Source organism: Mobula birostris, chromosome 1 (assembly GCF_030028105.1).
Source record: "Mobula birostris isolate sMobBir1 chromosome 1, sMobBir1.hap1, whole genome shotgun sequence".
NCBI lineage: Eukaryota > Metazoa > Chordata > Chondrichthyes > Myliobatiformes > Myliobatidae > Mobula > Mobula birostris.
In genome coordinates, this window is record NC_092370.1 from 212,775,094 (window position 1) to 212,798,525 (window position 23,432).

At 39.4% G+C, this 23,432-nt stretch overlaps 1 protein-coding gene across 1 annotated transcript in view; it reads right to left on the bottom strand.

Annotated features, from left to right (window-relative positions):
* Positions 1 to 23,432, bottom strand: part of mdga2a (MAM domain containing glycosylphosphatidylinositol anchor 2a) — a 1,018,846-nt gene that overhangs the window by 32,136 nt on the left and 963,278 nt on the right. Inside the window, exon 14 of the mRNA XM_072270903.1 lies at positions 12,748 to 12,906. Coding sequence (XP_072127004.1) covers positions 12,748 to 12,906 — 159 coding nt within the window. The remainder of the gene's footprint in view (positions 1 to 12,747; positions 12,907 to 23,432) is intronic.

Here is a 23,432-nt window from a genome sequence, read left to right on the forward strand (position 1 = left end):
AGACAATTGCAAACAGATGGATCAACTCATTTCTTAAGAGGAAATCACCAAGGCTATACGTTCATTACACTTGGGGAAGGCTCCGGGTCCAGTTGGATTTTCTGGAGAATTTTATAAGGCTTTTTCTTCATTAATTATACCGCGGTTATACTTAAGTCTTTTTGGATTCTTTAAAATTGGGTAGTTTGCCTCAACCTTTTTATGAAGCTTTTATTTCGCTTATCCTAAAAAAGAACAAGGACCCAGCTGAACACTCTTCATAGAGGCCAATTTCATTACTCGATATTGACACTAAAATTCTTCCTAAAGTTCTGGCTTGTAGGATTGAAAATATTTTACCTTCTATCATTTCTGATGATCAGATTGGATTTATTAAAAACCAACATTCCCATTTTAATATAAGCCGTGTATTAAATGTTATTTACTCTCCTTTTTAGGAGGTATCAGAATGTGTGATATCCTTAGCTGCTGAGAAGGCCTTCGAGCCTTCGATCGGGTTGAATGGAATTATTTATTTACAACCTTAGAAAAATTTAATTTTGGACCAGATTTTATTCAATGGATTAAATTACTTTATTTATCTCCTTCTGCTCGGGTTCTTACTAATTTTTAAAATTCCAAACCATTTAAACTTCACCGTGGAACTAGACAAGGCTGCCCATTAAGTCATTTGCATTTTGATCTAGCTTTAGAACCCATTGCCACTGCTTTTCGAGAATCTAATGGTACTTGTAGTATTTTAAGGAGAGGTATCACCCACAAAATCTCGCTTTATGCTGATGATATATTGCTTTTTATCTCTAATGTTGAGACCTTGTTACCTTGCATACTTTCTTTACTCTCCCGCTTTAGCCGGTTTTCAGGATATAAATTGAACCTACATAAGAGTGAATGATTTCCTTTAAATAATTTGGTATCAATTAATACTAATCTCCCTTTTAAAATTGTAAGGAATCAATTTACTTATTTGGGTGTAACAGTCACTAAGAATTACAAACACCTGTTTAAAGAAAACTTTCTTACTTTATTGAACCATGTAAAAAAGATATCATTAAATTGGTCACCTCTTTCAATATCATTGATTGGATGAATTAATTCTACTAATATGAATATTCTACCTAATTTTATATATCCTTTTCAGGCTTAACCTGTTTTTGTTCTTAAATCCTTTTTTGACTCCCTTGAATCTATTTTATCCTCCTATATATGGATAAGTAAACGTCCTCGTTTAAATAAAGTTCATCTTCAAAAACCTAAAAAGTCTGGAGGTTTAGCCTTACCTAATTTTAGGTTTTATTACTGGGTAGTTAATATACGATATCTTACGTTTTGGTTATAATATATTAAACCTGTAGACTGTCCATGGGTTTTTTTAGAAGCTAACTCTGTTAATAAATTTTCTATTATTTCTCTTCTTGGATCCTCACTTCCTTTATTTGTAAGTAAACTAACTGATAATTTAATAGTTAAACATACTCTGAGGATCTGGATACAATTTAGAAAATATTTTAGTTTGTTGAGATTTTCCCTTTCTAGTCCCATTTATTCTAATTTTTTTAAAACCCTCCATAACTGATTTAGTTTTTAAAGAATGGGACAAGTTGGGTATTAAATGTTTTTGGGATCTGTTTGTTGGAGGAAATTTTTTCTCATTTTTGCAATTGTCAGCTAAATATGGCTTACCCAAAACTCACTTTTTTAGATACCTACAAATCAGAGACTTTCTAAGATCTCAATTATGCATATTTCCTATAAGCTCAGATAAGAACTTACTAGGCGTAATTTTTAATTTGACACCTTTTCATAATGGTTCAATATCTAATACTTATGGTATATTACTGGAGACGAGGAATGTTCCTTTAGACAAAACTAAGAATCTCTGGGAACGAGATTTACAGACATCAATATCTGAGGAAACTTGGAATGAAATTTTTAAACTGGTTAATACTTCATCGCTACGTGCTTGCCATTCCCTCATACAATTTAAGGTGGTACATAGAGTCCATATGACTAAAGATAAGCTATCTCGTTTTTATTCGGATCTATCTCCCTACTGTGACAGAGGTAATAATGGAGAAGATTCATTAATTCATATGTTTTGGACTTGTCCGTGTCTTGAAAAATATTGGAAGGAAGTTTTTCAAACTTTTTCTTTACTTTTCAAAGTCAATTTTAAGCCTAATCCTCTGATGGCCCTATTCGGTATTGTTGCAGGACAAGAAATCAAGCTGAAGACATCTGATTTACATATTTTGGCCTTTAGCTCTCTTATAGCTAGGAGGGCGCTTTTGTTTAAATGGAAAGATGTTTTTCCTCCTACTCATGCTCAATGGTTATGTGACATTATGTCATGCTTAGATTTAGAGAAGATTTGTTGTTCTATTTCTGAACCTCGTCAAGACTTTCAAACATTGTGGGGATCCTTTCATTTATTTTCAAAACTTTCAAAACCCTCAATTCGTTGTTTAAATTCGGATGTTGGCTATCATTAATTTTTTATTATACGAGAAGATACTTTACCTTTTTTCCCCTTAATAAACAGCTTTGGTCTTGGTAGGGGTTAGAGTCCTTTTTGTAATAAATTAGTATATTTCAATATAACTATTGACTAACTTACATGAATATTGGGTAATGAGATTGTTATTATGAGTAGATATACTGTAACTGGTAGTTTTTAAAAATCTTCTTTTTGAATATTTATATACACTTTCTTGTACTCTGTATTCTTCTATGTAGAAACTAATAAAAATATTGAAAGGAAGAATGCTACTTCAGGATCTTATGATCTCTGGGACCCTTCCCTGACTCCAATTACTGGCAACATCAGGGTTAGTGGGTCCAACACTAATTAAATTAATCTCATCATGTAAGCAGAATAGCCAATCACACCAGAGAACTTTCACGAGACAGCAAACCCAAGAAAAGAAGAAACAAAATTTACACAGGCAGTAGTTAAAAGATTGGAAACTCCATACGAGACTGAAGTTGAAGTTGAAATGCCATAATTAAGCATCTTAAAGATCCATTGAACTTCTCCATTCCTAGGGAATGAAAATTAATTTGTACAAAATTAGCTTTGTATAGGGTGGAGAGATCACTGTGCAGTAATCATGGCTTAATACAGCACTGAAGTTTCAATTACATCAAATGGAACAAACTGTCACTTTTCAGAGTCTTAGCAAGTGAGAGTAGCAGGTAATTCTCTGATTCTCCAAAGATCAAAGATCATTTACTCCCTACAGTGCCTCAGAAGGCCACGACACTGCTCTCTGCAGCAGGCAATCACAAGTGGCAGCTCTGGGATTTCAGCATTGATCGACATATTTGGATGGGACTTCCACTTCTTGTGATGTAAAGACAACAAAGGTTGGTACTTCATCATTAACGCAACCACGACTCTTGGATCTATAATCTTTACACTGAACATTAACACACAGTTTATATGAAGGACAGCACATAATTAGTACTCTCAAAATGCTGAGTTCCTTTATAAAATCTCAGAGAATGGAAAGCAATCGAGGGGTTCTAATGGTAACCCTGAATCATTCTTCGTTCTGCGACTAGATTTAGTCAGCTGTTCTGCTACTTAAATGACTTCCTTAGAGGACACAAACATAAAGTATTTATCTCCTTATGACAACATGTTCACAGGAGCCCCTCAGAGAGGTGCACTTGGCTCTGTGCTGTTTCTCATGTTTATTATAATTTGATGGATTTTATTCTGAAAAGCAATATTGTTCCTGCCACCAGCTTCCACAGACTAATTAATATGTCTAGGAAAATACAAGCAGCAACCAAATTACTGCAGGCAAACACATGTGATATTGGACAGTGGGTGGACAAGTAAAATGTTATCGTTAGTTAAGGGAGGGCTATGCCAGTAATTCTGTCAAGTAAGATTGGCTTTTGTTAACAACCCATCTCAACAAGATAATGATATGGAAATCTAAGTCCAAAAAAATGAGACTCAAGCTTGGCAATCATATTCAATCCAGTGAAGTAAATGGTAAAATTAGCTGGAAATCTGGGCTTTAACTCACATCATCAGCCTCCTTAGAATTTGTAAGTGAGGAAATATCTATCAGTCCCTGAAATCTACCCAATCAAAGTCCAACTCTCATAATCGTGTGTATGTATGTGTACATGATTAGGTGTGGACTGCTCTTTTTGCTGAGGAGTTATCAATGAAATTGAACAATGTATAATCATCCGAGAACATTCCACTTGTGACTGTGAGGAACAGCTGAAAATGGCCATTGTTCAATTGTTCAAGAAAGGGAGTAGAGCTAACCGAGGAAATTATAGACCACTGAGTCTTATTTCAGTGGTGGGCAATTTGTTGGAGAAGATCCTGAGAGGCAGGATTTATGAAAATTCGGAGAGACATGATCTGATTAGGGATAGTCAGCATGGCTTGTCAAGGGCAGGTCATGCCTTACAAACCTGATTGAATTCTTTGAGGATGCAACAAAACACATTGATGAGCTAATGCAGTGGATTTCAGTAAGGGATTTAATAAGGTTCCCCATGCGAGGCTCACTCAGAAAGTAATGAGGCATGGGATCCAAGGAGACCTTGCTCTGTGAATCCAGAATTGGCTTGGACACAGAAGGCAAAGGGTGGTTGTAATGGTTCGTATTCTGAATGGAAGACAGTGACCAGTGGTGTTCTGCAGGGATCTGTTCTGGGTCCCCTCCTCTTTGTGATTCTAAATAAATGACCTGGATGAAGAAGTAGAAGGATGGGTTAGTAAGTTTGCTGTGACACAAAAGTTGGAAGGTGTTGTGGATATTCTGGAGGGTTGTCAGTGGTTACAGTGGGACTTCGATAGGATGCAGAACTGGGCTAAAAAGTGGCAGCTGGAGCTCAACACAAATAAGTTTGAAGTGGTTTATTTCGGTAGGTCAAATTTGAAGAGAGAATATAATATTAATGGTAAGACTCTTGGCAGTGTGGAGGATCAACTAGATCTTGGGGTCCATGTCCATAGACACTCAAAGCTGCTGCGCAAGTTGACCATGTTGTTAGGAAAGCGTATGATGTGTTGGCCTTCATCAACCGTGGGATTGAGTTCAAGAGCCGTGAGGTAATGTTACAGATATATAAGACCTTATTTAGAACCAATTTGAAGTACTGTGTTCAGTTCTGGTCACCTCATTACAGGAAGGATGTGGATACTATAGATCGAGTGCAGAGGAGATTTACAAGAATGTTGTCTGGATTGGAGAGCGTATCTTATCAGAATAGGTTGAGTGTACTTGACCTTTTCTCCTTGGAGCAACGGAGGATGAGAGGTGACCAGATAGAGGTGTATAAGATGATGAGAGACATTGATCATGTGGATAGCCAGAAGCTTTTTCCCAGGGCTGAAATGGTTAACACAAGGGGGCTTAGTTTAATGTGCTTGGAAATAGGTACGGAGGAGATGTCGGGGTTAAGCTTTTCACACAGAGTGATGGATGTGCGGAATGGGCTGCTGGCGACAATGGTAGAGGTGGATACAATAGGGTCTTTTAAGAGACTCTTAGATAGATGCATGGAGTTTAAAAAAAATAGAGGGCCATGCGGGAGGGGAATTCTAGGAGTTTCCAGAGAAGGTTAGATGATCAGCACAACATTTTGGGCTGAAGGACCTGTAATGTGTTGTAAATTATGTTCTGTGTGTGTAGAACCCTGAGAAATCCCTGTGATAATGTCACAGGACTGCGAAGCTTGGTCTTCAGCAACCATAAATATCTTCCACTCATTGGAACACATTCCCTTGATCCCCACCAATATGAGATTTATCAGGGCTCCTTCATATCACAAATGTTCAAAAGCTAGTTGATGCCACTACATCTTTGGGATTCAGTTCTTTGAGGACATGTTTAGACCAAGGCTGTACTGAGGTGAGTAATCCTTCTAAAATGAGTATCAGTGCACATATTACTGGTGTGAAGGCAATGTCAAAACATCTTCCATCACTTTGCTGATGATTGAATCATTGGGAGATAATTAGCTCATCTGGAGTTGTTCTGCTTTTTGTGGACATCTTGACAAATACACTTACAGATTTGTTTGCAGCATGATAAAGCAAGATCATAATCATAAACACTCCTAATAACACTGCAGTCAAATACTTTTGCAGTACCTGAGAAAACTGTGTTGCTACACCTGTCAATCACAAAGGATCTGAATACCTGACCAAAACTTTGTAGCCACTTTCCTTCCTGTGAATCTTCACTAGATGGTATTATAACCTTTGTTTCTCACATATGAATGGCGAGATTTAAATGCAAGAATGCTACCAAGTCTGGAGGGCTTGGGTTACAAGGACAGACAGAATAAGCTGTTGCTTTTTTTTTCTGTCAAGCCGAGGCGGCTAAGGATTGATATAAGACCATGAAGCACAGAGGTGTTACAGTCTTTTCCTCAGGGCAGAAGCCAAAGAGTGGTAGTAGAAAATTGCTTCTCCAAGTGGTGGCCTGTGACTAGTGGTGTGCCACAGGGATCAGTGCTGGGTCCATTGTTATTTGTCATCTATATCGATGATCTGGATGGTAATCTGGTAAATTGGATCAGCAAATTTGCTGATGATACAAAGATTGGAGGTGTAGTAGACAGCGAGGAAGGTTTTCAGAGCCTGCAGAAGGACTTGGACCAGCTGGAAAAATGGGCTGAAAAATGGCAGATGGAGTTTAATGCAGACAAGTGTGAGGTATTGCACATTGGAAGGACAAACCAAGGTAGAACATACAGGGTTAATGGTAAGGCACTGAGGAGTGCAGTGGAACAGAGGAATCTGGGAATACAGATACAAAATTCCCTAAAAGTGGCGTCACAGGTAGATAGGGTCGTAAAGAGAGCTTTTGGTACATTGGCCTTTATTAATCGAAGTATTGAGTATAAGAGCTGGAATGTTATGATGAGGTTGTATAAGGCATTGGTGAGGCCGAATCTGGAGTATTGTGTTCAGTTTTGGTCACCAAATTACAGGAAGGATATAAATAAGGTTGAAAGAGTGCAGAGAAGGTTTACAAGGTTGTTGCCGGGACTTGAGAAACTCAGTTACAGAGAAAGGTTGAATAGGTTAGGACTTTATTCCCTGGAGCGTAGAAGAATGAGGGGAGATTTGATAGAGGTATATAAAATTATGATGGGTATAGATAGAGTGAATGCAAGTAGGCTTTTTCCACTGAGGCAAGGGGGGAAAAAAACCAGAGGACATGGGTTAAGGGTGAGGAGGGAAAAGTTTAAAGGGAACATTGGGGGGGGGCTTCTTCACACAGAGTGTGGTGGGAGTATGGAATGAGCTGCCGGGTGAGGTGGTAAATGCGGTTTCTTTTTTAACATTTAAGAATAAATTGGACAGATACATGGATGGGAGGTGTATGGAGGAATATGGTCCGTGTGCAGGTCAGTGGGACTAGGCAGAGAATGGTTTGGCACAGCCAAGAAGGGCCAAAAGGCCTGTTTCTGTGCTGTAGTTTCTATGGTTTCTATGGCATGGGTGTCTAAAACCCGAGGCCATAGACATAAGGTGAGAGGGGAAGGATTTGAAGGGTACCTGAGGTGCAACTTTTTCCACAGAGAGGGTGGTGGGTATATGGAAAGAAATGCCAGATGAAATGGTAGAGATGAGTACAATTACAATGTATAAATTGCATCTAGACAGGAACATGGATAGGAAAAGTTTACAGGATTATAAGCCAAACGCAGGCAGATGGGATTAGCTCAGATAGTCAGCTTGGTTGGCATGGTTGAGTGGACCTGAAAGGCCCATTTCCATGCTGCATAAATTTAATGCAGAACTGCTGCTGTTAAACAATGCAACTTGCTGAAAGTCAGCAGAAATAGAGTCCGGAAAAAAATAAAATCCCTTTCCAGATGCTGTGCAATTGGTGTGCATTTAAAATTCTTTGCAACTGGAGCTTACCCTCCTTCAATTTAAATCAGAAGAAATCTGCATTTGCACTTGCCTGGCCAAACGAAATGTCTCTAAGTCACTGGTTTGCCAAGGTTGGACGACACTTGCCTTTGGTCCTTTTTAACATCATTATTCATAGTAAATAGTTCTAATGCTCCACTCATAATTGAGAACCAGCTGGTGCAACATAGAAATGATGTGAAATATGAATGTTGTAGATGTGATTTGATATATGGTGCTGCATCTAATGTTACTTACGGTCCCCCTTTGTGCTCATTTTACGGGTGATTACAGTATTTACCTGATCACAACTTCTTCGTGGCATAACCTTAGCCTGGAAAACAAATCCTCTTCCCTATTTACACTTGGAATTGATACTTCACATCAACAGACATAATTAATCTCTAAGTCACAGGGGGGGGAAGTTCAGCATCCTTTTAGTTCCCCAGGAGGTGGAGCTACAATGGGTAGATTATTTAATATCGAAGATGCACCGCTTTCAAATCACATCAGATAATGATGCCACGTACATAATCAGCAGCTTGTGCTGAGCCCAAAGGATCTACTTTTCTGTCCGCCTGCTATCAGAATAACAGCTGCTGTGGGCTCAGTTCCTGATTAGTTCCAAATGTCAAATGAGCTGGCTGCGAAACGCAGAGGCAAATTCTGCTGAGAGAGAAGAATAAGTACAAGAGGAGCATTTTTATTTACAACTGCGGGCTTTTTGATCCTGTTCGGTTCTTCACTTCTCAGTAAGGACCCAAACATGCTCCCTCAGCTCATATAAACAGCTGACAATCATCCTCCTTCCCTGAGCATAATTACTATGCTTCTGACAGCTTTGTCTAAAATGGCTGAATGTTGCCTCTCCCAGTCACCACATCGAACAGACTAATGGTGGACGGGGCTATCAGGTTGGGAGATATGTGGCTGGAGGTGCTGGGTGGAAGTTGTGAGCTTACGGGAGCCAAAAGTAGACCTGGGTCTGAGGTCGGACTTGGTGGTGGAATAGATGGTAGGCCCGAAGGATTCTGCAAGGAATAACTTGCCTAAACTGATCACAGGAGTTGGATTCCCAGCATTAGCCTGGGATCTACTGAAGAAAATCCCCTTTAAATCAAACAGCGGGCTTCACAGATTGCTGGAACACATTGAGACATGCACAGCACATTGTTCAATACTGTTTTGCACTCATTTCCAGATTCACGGAGAAGTTCTAACTTTACACAACCAGCATTCAATCCTGATTTTCATTAACATCGTACTTTTGGTGGAAGTTGGACAGTATTATAAATGCGTAATTTGATGAGAACCAAATACAAAACAGGTTATCTTTACAAAGATGGGGAATGATGATGGGTTGCAACACAGATAAACATTGTTAATGAAAGCTTCATTTGGTTTTCAGTGACCCTTAGAACACCCATTTTCAAGACTTCATGATTTAGCATCATTCCCAGTTAAAAAGTTGTTGTAAAGTAAAAGCTTTATTGAAGTCACAGTCGTATAACACAGAAATAGGTCCTTCAGTCCAACTTGTTCCTGTCAGTCTTTTTACCCTTCTATTCTAATCTCATTTTCCTGCATCAGGACTGTATCTGCATACATTTTTTATTCAAACGCATGTCTAAATGCCCCTTCAACATAAGATTCCACCACCTCCTCTGCCAGTGAGTTCTGGACTTCAACCAGTCAACGTGTAAAAACCTTTCCCCTGAAATCTCTTTCAATGCTCCTTCCTCTCACCTTAAACCTCTGCCCTCTTGTTTTCGATACCCCTATAATGGGTAAACAATTCTGACAATCTGTTCTATGTCTCTCATAACTTTATTTTCCTCTATCTTGTCATCCCTCAGCTTCCTTTTCTCCAGGGAAAACAAACCTTCCCTGCCCAATCTCACTATACAAGTTTGTAGGACAAGGCCGGCCAAACTGGTCCAGCTTTCAGCTGACTAATATAGATACATGTTTGAACCAGTCCAGACAATTAAATGGTCACCTTTGTCTCAGGCTGGGATGGGAGATGGAAAAATATGTTTTTCAATCTACCTTAGAGTTCTAACGTATTGTTTTCTGAAATTACAGAGAACTTTGAGAAACTCCAACTGATAAGAGCTATGTACCAGGTAGGCTGCATTCACAAAGATAGAAAACGTTGACCTCCTGTCACATATAATAAATGTCATCAGTGCAGAGCATAATTCAGTTTTCTTTAGACCTCCATAGGACAACGCACACTGTCAAGCCTCGTGGTTGCTACCCTGTAGCCTCCTGTTGTCTGCAGTTCAATGAACTGTGCACATGTCAAGCTTTAGGCCTATTCTCCACTGATTGGACTGCGTAATTGGATGCAAAACCATTCACCAGGCTGCTGAGAGGTAAACCAACAATGCTCTCTCACAAAATAAAGTAACTATCCAATTAGGGTCACATTAGATTTATGAGATCTGGGAAAACAGGATAATCCAATCACTCCTTCTAAAATTAGACCCCTGATTACATCAAGGAAGAAGTGGTGTGGAAGACTGAACAAGGACATGTTAGATGTTCAGAGGAGGTATAGTGTTGTGGAAAGTGTGTCCGATAGAGCTCCCCATAGTAATAAACTGTGATGGCCTATGTATCTGGTAGAGTTCCCTATAAAGGTGCAGAATCTCAGCTAGTGTTATCTTTATGGACATTATGATGCTGACATAAAGGAATATTTTATTGATTGCAGTATTTTGACTGGATGCTCATGTCAGGCCAGCCAGATAGTTCAAATTTAATGCAATTTGTATGATACGATATTCTTGTTTGGGCCCTGAAATAGACATGAGCATTAGCCAGAAAGTTGTAGGATAAAATGATAATGACAGGCCACTGAGCAAAGAGAATATTGCTTTGAAATTGTGTGTTTTGAAGGCCTGAACTATCCTCAGAAATGGCAGTTCCTTTCAGAAACCATTGCCCCAGAAACTTCCCAATCCAGCCTTTCCAGATAATAAAGTTCTGTAAGACACAGCAAGCTACAGCTATTTGTTACTTCCTTGAGAAACCCTTCCTGATTCCTTGGAGAACCTATTGTTTTATTCAATAGTCGCTCAGGTACACTATCCAACAATAACACACACTCCTGTACTTGTATTCAAATAATGTTGCACCATTAGCTGGTACTATGAAAGTAGCATTGAAATAGCCAACATTGGTATAAATTAGCGTACTTCAACCTCCAAAGGAACCCGAAGTACAGTGTTACTATGAAATACAGTTTCAGCTACAGCCCGAGGAAATGTAGGAGGCAGGTTTCCTTTGTAACATTTAACAAGTATCTAGAATCACCAAGGCATATAGAAGGCAACGTGCTGGTAAAAGGGATTAATAAAGATGGGTACAAGATAGTTAGCCAAAAAGCCCATTTCTCTGCTGTATGACTCTATAGCTCTTGCTCACTAGCATCACCTTCACTAGGCCCGTAGGAAGCCATAGATTAAACTGATAAAGAGTGTGCAACATTCCATCCCTGTTGATTGGCCTTCCAAGTCTTATCTTCAGTTCTTCAAATGAAGCCCGGGTCTTTCAAATGTTAACAGACCTATCAGTTCACCAGGCCAGTTTAACTTTCTCATTAACTTACTAATTTAATTATCTGGTGTTGTCCTTCTCTTTTAAATTGTCATTAAATTCATAAAGCATTTTACTTCAATTAATTAAACCTCAGTTTGATATATTAGTTTTAACAGTGTTCTATCCTCTCTCTGCAATCCCAGTCTTCTTCCTATTTCTTCCCAACAGTTTTGGCTCCATTTCTGCTTTCCACTCACCTGATCATTAATCATTTTCCTCTTCCCTCTGCAGGTTCTACTTTCTTCATGTCCCCATGAGATACCTGGTTTCTTCTCTCCTCCCTTTTCCCTCTTTAAAAGGTTGTGCTGTTGGTACTAGCACTACAACCTCTTCCTTTGACAAGCCTCCTCAAGCCTGCCTCCAACTGCTGAGCTGTCAATGTCACCTCCACACGCCACAAATTCACTTCCTTCGGCTTCACTCATGCCTTCCGCCTTTTTCTCTCTAACTCACACATTTGGATATTCTTTTGCCACCATACTCCTTGCCTCCCACCATGCTTCACTGGAATGGTTCCTCTGTGTTACTGTGATCCTCTACTCATGGGCCTCCTTCTCTCTTGGTCTACTTATATTTCACAGGTACTGATGAGCTGGCGAACGGTTAACAAAAAATTCTTTCATATTTATTTTAGAAAACATTTTCAGGCTATCTACTTGCATACAAAAGGTTTACAGAAAACAATTTAAGATAATGAAAGCAGATGTAGTTGGCATTCTCACTCTCTCTATGCAGATGACCCCAACATTATAGAATGGAAGAGGTGGGTGTAGGTTATGTTTCAATAAAACTGTTCGTATTGTGATTTGCTGCATGAAGCAAGAGCTGAAAAAGATCAATTTTGTTTTTATTTTTTCACACCAATTTCATAAGAGGGAATATTTATTCCACATCCACATCTTTTGATTTGTGAATTCTGTGAGAGTGTACCACCATTAACTGAACTGCCTTAATGCACGGATCACCTGTGCATGAAATCATTAAACCAGCCTGGAGTTCTGGATAATCATATTGTATTAACCTAATTAAACATTAACAAGCCTCATAAGAAAATATTGTTTGAGCTTATTAAAAAACATAGGAATGCTGCTGATTTTAATTTTATCTCTTATTTAAGCTGTTACTGACCCTGCTTTTGCAATCAATTGGGCAAAGAGATACACATTGAAGTTAGGGAAAGTACTTGAAGTTCTTGTTCGAAAAGAGGAAATAATTACTTGTTTTCTAAAACTAACCTATGTGCTTTCCATACATGTTATAGTAGAAGCTCACGCAGTAAGCGCTGTTCGTCGAACCATATGGATTTTTAGGCAGTGTACTGAAAATAGGACTCAGTAGCCGAGCCTTTTCGCCTTCCTTTCGAGGACGAGAAGTTTCTATATACATGTAGTAACCTGCAAGAGAAAAAGGAGTAATTCAGATAATTACCAAATACTCAACAGACTCAACTTCACTTCACATGATGCTTCCAGATATGAAGCCAACAAATTATAGTGTAGTATCCTCATTTTTGGTACTTTACATATGTAATGGCTTCTCTGTAATGTTAACTGCTGAGGTATTGGGTTCCCTGTAGCAGACATGTTTGAGTTCTGACTAGAAAATGGGACTTAAGAATTCAGTGGCTAGCCAATGGGAGAGATGTTATTCTTGCTTGTGTGTCTGAAAGCTGCTGGTTTCGCGGGCTCCTGCCAGAAGGTGTGAGGGGAATGAAGAGAGGAGATGAGAGCTGAGGAGAGCGGTGGGTCGCCCGACTGGGTGGGACTCTGGCGGGAGTCCGGGGGTCGCCGACACTCAGAGGAGATCGAATGGCGGAAGGAAGATCTTGCTGAGTGAACTCGAACGATTTGTGCACGAACTGTTTAATAAAACTGGCGTCCTTTTATTTTATATTTTGTTTCTCTACTAACCACATAGTCAAAGTAAGAATTATAAAATGTTAATTGTTTAACCGCATATTGTGTACTGTTTGTTATTTCTGGGTACTGATTTGGAACAGGGGACACATCGCGCAGCATCCACCCAAACGAGATTTCTAAAGTTTGCCTGGGCAGGGGGTTATCACCCCCGAGATCATGCCACTAGGCAAAGCAAGTGTTACACATAAAAGAACCTTTATATAAAAATACAGAGATTGTGAGTGAACACCTCTCAGCCCATTTGTTGTTTTGTAATATTATTTTATCAAATGGGCTGCCTTGGATCCTTAAAACGTGACCATCCTTTGAAGGAAATTATTTTTACTGCTCTACCTACAAATCAAATGGACACTTAATCAATTTAACTTGACCTCTGAAAACATCTGGCGTGACTTGTGTGAAAGTAGTGTTTCAGGCTGAGTACTTTTGAACTAACCAATATCAATCAATGCAATAGCACCTTGCTGTCAAGGCACACTGTAAAGAAACAGTACACTCTAGGGCAATTACACACTCTAATGGCATGTCTATTATATTTTGTGTGAACTAAAATGTCTTGTTCACTACTGGCAGGATTAGACATTTATGCCTTACAGCCGATTAAAAACTACTCCAGTGAAAGGAAAATGATTCAGTGCCTGAAAATCAATGCCTGAATGAGGTATGAATTTGACTAAATCTGATGCAATTTGTATTTGTTGCTCAGTGTTAGTTACTGTATATGTTACTCCAATATCCATTCAGAAAATCAGGAGTGTTTTAATATTTCCCCACATGCACAGGGAAAATGCTATTATTCGACCTAGCCATTCTCAAAGTTGGACGGATGAGGACAATTGTCGATGTTTCGGCCCGAAACGTCATCTGAACTCTTTTCCATAGATGCTGCCTGGCCTGCTGAGTAGCCCCAGCATTTTATGTGTATTGCTTGGATTTCCAGCGTCAGCAGACTTTCTCTTGTTTGTGAATGGTAACTGTCTGGTTGTATTAGCTTTGAAGTTCAACCTGAATGTCTATCTGACACAAGGTTAATGAACCCCTAGTAGATTAAAACCGCAAACTGAGGCACTGAATGAGAAGCATACCCCACTACAGCACTCCTGTACCCTTTATATGCACTCAGCTTTGATTTGGCTTAAATATCAGAAGTGGCCTGTGTAGTCTTTTATTCTAACTTCCCCTTTCACTGATGTTCAACAGTATTAAAATTCATTAATTTATTTGACGATTACATTGAATTCAGCTCAAATGTTTTCTTTAGCTTTATAAATAACCTGGGAGCAAATTATAGAATTTTCAGCAGTCACTCTTACCTTAAGTACCATCCATAATGAGTCAGCATCCTTTCACTTGTCTCAATTTTATAGTACCTACAGTTTTCAAACTTTCATTGTATGGGCTACCATTCCAAATTACCTCAGAAAAGTTGTAAGAATAAGGACCAATTTTAAATGACTTCCTCGCTGAAAACTAGAACAAATAGTGCAGGAGAGGGAGATGGAATAGTTTAAATGTAGCAGGAGAGCCACCCAGAGACCGCACACCATAATCTGAGGGAGATATGGAAGCAGACGAAAAGCTGAAGGGACTTAATTTAATCCATCAGTTGTAATTGTAAAAACAAGACAATTGATGTTTGAAATCCAGAATTACTCACACCAACTGCAGGAGGAACACAACAGGTCAGGCAGCATCTATGGAGAGGAATAAAGAGTTGATGTTTTGAGCCAAGAGCTTTCGTTGGGACTGGCCAGCAAAGAAACACAATCAGTCCTGATGAAGTGTCTCAGCCCAATCTGTTGCCTCTTTATTCCTCTCCATGGATGCTGCCACACCTGATGAGTTCCTCCAGCATTTTGTGTTAGTTGTAATCTTAACCCAAGGTTTTTGTGCCAGTTCATACATTTTTAGGTTAAAATGAAAGTAGAAATTTAAACCTGAAGAAATGTACCCTTTTATTTGTTTCTTTGCTGGTCAGGAGGAGCAGAACTACTCCTCAGTGAACTGTGAGGGAAGCCTCATCTTCCCCTAATTCCACAATTTCACACGACTGTAATCTGTGTCAAAGATAAACATATTGTATTCGAAAGCAGGGGCATTTAACATGAATTCTTGACGGGCAATGAGGTGAATGATCACAACACAGCCAGCTCAGAGACCTGAGAGAATTCCTCCAGCTCTACTTCATGTGTCCTTACTTCCAATTGAAGGAAGAACAGAAATGTCATCAGTTGATCTCCAACATATTATAAAGTGCAGCCCTGCTGATATTGCAAATATCTGTCTTGTCTGCCTACTGTATATTACCCCTTAACTATAATTTATGCTCACTTATCTCATGAAATTAGTTCATCAAAAGCTTCGGATGGGCATCCTTTTCCCCAGAGGCACAATTACATGTCCTTCAAGAGTTAAGAAGCTCCTCAATGCAGAGAGCTCAAAATACAGGAAACTTTGTGCTTTGCAACTGCACTAGATGAAACAGGATGCAATAGCTAATATAAATATTAGCAGCTAGCTTCACGAATGTTAAGTAGAGAAAGAGCTGTTTAAAACAGATGAATTTTTGCAAAGGAATAAGTGAGTATTTTGTGAAGAGTTATTTCAAGACTGAAATAAATTTCCATCTTTTCACAGTTGTATGAAACAAACCCTATCAAACTAAAATGTAGAAAAGCTTAAGAAGGCAAAGATCACACCCTCTATTGATTGGCCAAGAGTTTTAAATCAGAAGACACCAGGACAGCTAAGGAGTGCATGTTCAAAATAATTAAATCCCAGACTAATTCACTAATTGGAACAGAGATGGCTAGGTAGACAACATGTGGTAGTTACAGTGTATGGGAACTGGTGAACCCCATTGATTCATAGTCACCATATCTGTATTAAGTGTCAGCCGTTTGAAGAATCTCAGTTTGGAGTTGATGAGCTGTAATCCAAACGTCAGGCAGAGTCTTGAAGGCCAGGTTGCATGCCCATTACCAGGGTTAACAAGATCTCCTCTGACCTGGAGAGGAACTTGGAGTGGGAAAGGTCAGAGTGAGCTACCGTTGGTTGCTAATGACACATGTATGTTGAACTAGGGAGGAGATTTTATAGGGATTATAAGGAGGTCAGTCAAAATTGCAGAACCACAAAGATTATAATTTCCATATTATTACCTAAGACACAGATAAATTACTAGAGGGAAAGTAAGACTGGGAATGTGAGATAAATATGTGGTTCAGAGACAAGCCTGGGAGAGATCTTTTTCAGCTCATGAGATTTCCTCACTAGATCCTTGGTAGATCACATAACCAGGATTATAGACAGGGCTTTAAATCAATTGGTGGGGCTATTTCAGGTAAAGGGAAATTTAATAAATCAGAGAGAGATGATAGGGCAAAGGGGTGAATGAAAGGGACACAAAACCTAAACATAAGCTTGCAGTAGAAATTGGAACCATGCTAAATAGCTATTATAAAATGTCTCACTTTAAAGCTCCCTATCTGAATTCACACAGCATTTGTGGTAAAATAGCTGGATTGACAACACCAATAAAAACAAATGTATCTGATTCAATAAATCAGATATGTTTGTTTCTATTTGTACAATCAACTCATCTATAATACATCTAATTATAGAGCTATACTTGCATGCTGACCAGTTTTCTAGATTTTTTAATGTTCTGAAAGAATAGGTAAACAGCAGCTAAACAAGGAAGGCTTCAATGTACTGGTGAGACATGTTATGGGACAGATGCCCACAACATAGAATTAGTTTGAGTGGAAATAAGGAAACTCCATTGAGTGAAGTCTATCATCATGGATTAAAGACTGATGATCACATAGAGAGTAAGAATTAATGGGCTTGATTTCAGACTGTAAAGATATAGCTGATGGAGAGCCCCAAGGATCAGTTCTTGGCCATCAGCTGTGACTACCTATATTAATGATCTTGAGGAGTGGAACAGAGTGTAAGGTATCCTGATGAAGGGTCTTGACTGGAAACATCCACTGTTTATTCTTTTCCATAGCTGGCCTGCTGAGTTCCTCCAACATTGTGTGTTGTTTGGATTTCCAGCATCTGCAAATTTTCTCTTGTTTGAGAGTGTAAGGTATCCAAGTTTTAAATGGGTGGGATGGCATGCTATGATGAGATCTTCGCACTCTGTAATATGATATAGCTAAGTTGAGGGAGAGGACATAAAATGACAAGTAGAATTTAATGCGAGAAAGTGTAAGGTCTTATATTTTGATAAGTGGTATCAAAATGAGTGGATTACAGGTGTTCCTCTGTATGGAGCACAAAAGGTTAGCATGCAGATACAACAAACAATTAAGAAGGAAAAGAGTAAACTGGTTTTCATTGCTAGTTTATGGAGTTTATAAATGAAGAATTATTGTTGCGATTGTACAGGGTTTTCCTTGGGCTACACCTACAGAGTTCTGTATATTTTTGGTTCCCTATTTAAGAAAAGTATACAAGCACTGGAGGAAGTCCAGAAGAGATTCATTTTGCTATTCTATTATGGATGACTAAATAATTTAGATCTGTATTCTTTGGAGTTTAGAAGTATCAGGAGATTTCTTACCAAAATAGATACTCAGTGTTATAGACAAGCATCAGCTTTGATACAGACTAGGCAAATTAACTTGCCTTCTGGGATCTGTAAACTGAAGGTGGGTGAATAAATACTAAGTGATTTCAACACAATGAATGTAATTGCTGCCTTTTTATCTTTTGATGCTATATTATTAGAAAATTCAAGAACAAGTTAAATTTGAAGCTTCTTTTCCATGACTGTAAGTGCTGGATTGTTTTGATTTTACTCTGCGTTAAACTGAAGATAGTGGGAGTTCAAAGCTATGTGTATTTGTTTTTATGTATATAAATCTTGCTTATCTTAAGAGTATTTAGTTTTTCAGTAATCATGGATATCGTGAATTATATGGGCACTATTCAAAATAGAGCACAGTTAATTAAATATTCATGCAAGGCAGGTATTTTCTTTTATAACTGGGAATACAGCCAGCACTTGCTTTTGGCAATGAGACCATCTTAAAAAACACCAAATGCAGCATAATGCCCTCCACCTGAACCCTTCCCTATTGAAGTGATGAGGGATTGATATTATTGTGGATTTCTGTTTAAAATGAAATGCTCAAAGTTGAAACTTCCATTCAGAAGCAATCATAAAATAGAGAAAGGTGGAATAATTACTGGTGAGTTTACAAGGAGCAGATTGAATTGAAACACAGCAACTCTGAGAGATGAAATATCCCTGTACACTTACTTCATGATAGATGCAACATTACACAATTGCTTTCTGAGGATAATCTGTTGCTATAAAACACTGACATGTTGGACTCTTTTTTTTTTACCAGATGCAGCCAAACAGCCCAATGTCTAATGCTAATTATAGAAACAATTCTTCAGTATTAAAATGGTTAGCAAAATTTGGGTGAAGTACAAGATGAAAAAAATAGTGATCAAGCTGCATAGTACTCTGTGTTCATTATACGTGGATAACTATGAGCTGTGACACCAACCAAAAAGCAAAGGAACAAGGGAGCAGGCAAACACTTGAGGAGGTGCAGACCTGACACTGATCGTTCAAAGGCAATTCGAGATTTAAGGTATTTATATAAATGATTGGCAAAAAATCTGTTCCTAAGAGGTAGAATGGTTGCTAGAACCTTTTACTTGGGTGAATATCCATATTTGTACTTTGGATGCACTTGGCAGGAAGTTTGGAACATAAACAGAGCACATACTTTGTGGGGGGGGGGCAGAAGATATTGCAAGACATGCTGGAATCTGGAGCAACAAAACAATCCATATCAGTTTATTGACTAATGCTTCACCTGCAATAAGCAAACTCATAACCAGACTCCACACCCTAGGAGTCAATGCCTGCTTCTGCAGCTGGATCTGTGATTTCCTGACCAACGGACCACAATCAGTAAGGGGTAGGCAACAACACCTCGGTTATAGTAATTCTAAGCACTGTTACTTCACAAGGTTGCACTCTCAGCCCCTATCTAAACCCTGGACACTCATGACTGCATGGCTAAATTTTGCTCCAACTCCATCTCCAAGAGTTAAGATGATACCACTGCAGTAGGCCATGTCTCAATTATTAATGAGTTGGCGTATAGGAGAATATTAGAGAGCTTAGTCATGACAACAACATTTCCCTCAATGCCATCAAAACAAAAGAGTTGGCCATGGATTTCATAAAAGGGGTGGTGCACATGGTCCTGTTGACATCAATGTTTTTTGAAGTTGAGAGGTTTGAAAGTTTCAAGTTCCTCGGAGTGAACATCGCCCATAGCCTGCCCTGGTCCAACCATACGGATGTCAAGGCCAAGAAGGCTCACCAACACCTCTGCTTCCTCAAGAGGCTAAAGAAACTTAGCAATTTTTTATTGATGCACATAGAAAGCAGCCTACCTAGATACATAGTGGGTTGGTACGGCAACTGTCTACCTGGGACTATAAGAAACTGCAGAGTAGCAGACATTGCTCAGCACATCATGGAATGCAGCCTCCCCTCTGTGGACTCTGTCTTTACTTCTCACTGTCTCAGTAAGGCAACTGACAGAATCGAAGACACCACCCAACCTGGTCATTCCCTTTTCTTCCCTCTTCTTTTGGCTTGAAAGCACATATTGCCATGTTGAAGGCCAGCTTCCACCCTGCTCTTATATTGAGAAGCTCCATTGGATTCTCAGCCTCACAATCTACATCATTATCATCTTGCACCTTATTGTTTACCTACAGTGCATTTTTTTCTCTGTAGCTGTTACACTTCATTCTGTACTGTTATTGTTTTACATTGTTCTACCTCAATGCACTCTGTAATGATGTGATCAGTACGAACACTATGCAAGAGGAGCTGTTCACTATACACATGGGAATAGTAAACCATTTCCATTTCTAAGCTGTTGGAAGAACTCAGTGGACTGAGTAGCTACTGTAGGAGCCTCCCCCCACCCCCCACGATCACCAGCACCACCTTGCTCCATCTGTTTTCCTCTTTCTCTTAGCCTCTATCTATTATTCACCTGCCACTGTCTCACAACTCCACGCCCATTCACTTCCCCTTCCCGATACTATCTGCCTGTCATGTTGACATCTTACATGCCTCCACAGTACATCAATCACCTTGGAATGTTCCTCTCCTACCCCTATCTGTGCTGGCCATCTCGGCTCTCCACTTGTCCTGGTGCAGGGTTTTGACTGAAACGTTGACAATTCCTTTTCTGCCACAGATGCTGCTTGGCCCACTGATTTCTTCCTGCAGGTAGTTGCTTCATTTAGGCTGAGATACAGGAAGATGTCCGTGGCTCAAAATGAGTAGGTTTTCTCTAGAAGCTGAAGCAAGTTGGTAAATACAACCACGTGGTTTCCTCTCAAGACAGGTACCATCAGACAAGCCATTGTCAAGTATACCCCAATTATTAAGTACCAGAGTCATACAGCGTGTAAACAGGCCAATCAGCCCACAACACTGGGACTACCAGAGGGAACGCATCTGAACTAATCCCATTTGCAGGTCTTGTTCCATACTCTTTTATGCTAAACCAATTTCAGTGTTTATCTAGAAGCTTCTTAATTACTGTCAGTTATTAAGAACTGATCCACTTCAAACCCTCTTTCAGGTTGCGTATTCCAGGTACCGGAGATTCTCTGTATTGTGATAGATCAAAGTGGCTTGAATTTCCAGCATCTGCAGATTTCCTCGTATTGTGATAGATATTTGCTTGCAGACCAGACAGAAGTGAATGATTTAGCATATCAAATAATTGATGCGTTTATAGTTGGAAGTTTTATATGCTCCAGGAAATTAGCTTCCAACATTAATTGAAATCTATGTCTTCAAAGATGCATTTAGATCATTTGTATTAAAAGGGTATCAAAGAAAATACCATATGCATGTGAAGTCACCGAGTGGTAGAAAAAGGATATAAATGAAGCAAGCAGTTCAAGTTTATTGGGAATGAGGTAAAGAATATCAAGAAACCTGGAATAATCACAGGATGAACTAGAATCTATTCCTCTGGCTTCAGTTTCTGCAATGGAGATTTGTTCGTCTGCAACTCTTTGGTTTATAGGAATTGTACCTGTGATTTGGAAATCCTTTACCCTTTGTACTTTACCACCTTCTGCTTTAGAAATGGTTCGTAATCTGAAAATGTTTAAGATATAAATCCTCTGTGAGTTTAAAATGTATCATTTAGAGTTAAGTGTGCATCACTGATAATGAATGAACTGTGTTTTAAGCTACTCTGTTAGCTGTAAATATCTTCTTCTTGGTAGGGAGAGTGGACCCACGAATAAATAGTGAATATTGGCAGCTAAACTCACTGAAGTGAACTAGCTTCTGAAGAGTCAGTAGTTACAGTAAAATATCCCCTTCATGAGCGTAATCGTGGCTATTTATATCCTATAGCAGCGGTCCCCAACTACCGGGCCGCGAGAAAACAATATGAGTCAGCTGCACCTTTCCTCATTCCCTGTCACGCCCACTGTTGAACTTGAACGCACGCGAGGTCATTACCTGCGCGTCATCCGCGTCAGCGCGGGAAGAAGATCAACACCTCGAGCTTGTAAATGATGGCGGGCTGAAAAGTATGTTTGACATAACATCTCTGCCGGCATTCCGGATCAAAGTCAAGGGTCAATATCCTGAGATAGCCATGAAAGCACTGAAAACGTTGCTTCCATTTCCAACATATCTCTGCGAAGCGGGGTTTTCTGCAATGAATGCAACGAAAACTAAATTGCGGAATAGACTGGACATACGGAATCCCCTTCGAGTATCGCTGTATCCCATCATCCCTTCGATGGGACCGTCCTGTTGTAGGAAAACAAGCCCAGGGCTCCCACTGATTCAGCGATATTGGTGCGTTGCAATGATTTTATATGTTCATATGAGGAAAATATGTGCTGTGTGTTTAATATCCAAATGTTACTTAAAATGTTATGATGCTATTATAAGTGACTTATACAACCATTATGGCACAGAAACAGGCGATCTCGCCCCTTCTAGTCCGTTCCGAACGCTACTCTCACCTCGTCCCACCGACCTGAACTCAGCCCATAACCCTCCATTCCTTTCCTGTCCATATACCCATCCAATTTTTCTTTAAATGATTATATCGAACCTGCCTCTACCATTTCTACTGGAAGTTCGTTCAACACTTAAAGCTCCCCTGATAATTGTCTTATCGCTATATTCATGCGAGGAAAATATGCGCTGTGTGTTTAATATTAAATTCGTTAGATAAACCCTTTTAGAAACGAAATTGAGTGTATTAGCCACTTATCACCTATATTCTGGTCGTGATTAACACCCCCCCCAACCCCAAGCAGAATCGGCAAAAACAATTTTTAAGAAATTGGCAAGCAAACGCATGTGCAAGTTACGCATGCGCACTGGTGCCCGCGCAAGGCTTCATGGTCAGTGTTTTTTCCCAAAAATACTTTATTCAGAAATATTACAAAATAAAAATAATTACATACAGGAAAAGAAAACCATTCATTGACTGTGAGTCCTTATTCAATACAGTTATTAACAATAAAAATTTTGCGTTGACTCTCTGTTCATTTACAAATGAAAGATGTTTACAGTAAATCATGCGTTTACTCTCAACCCTTGGTCAAGAGTTAAGACTTATAAAACAATCAAAATTTTCAACAATAAAGGCAGGCAATGGCTCTAATACTTTCCCAAATTAACAATTCCACCCACTCCTTGGGCACCATGTTGATTATCTGTCCACACCGCTGATGAGGGTAGGTCTCCTCCCCACCCAACCTCTCCCCCTCCTACGGGTGATGAACGTTAAACTGTGGTCCTTCCCCAAAACCCAACGTATTTGACTGCTAACAACAGGAATTCTGCAGATGCTGGAAATTCAAGCAACACACATCAAAGTTGCTGGTGAATGCAGCAGGCCAGGCAGCATCTGTAGGAAGAGGTGCAGTCGACGTTTCAGGCCGAGACCCTTCGT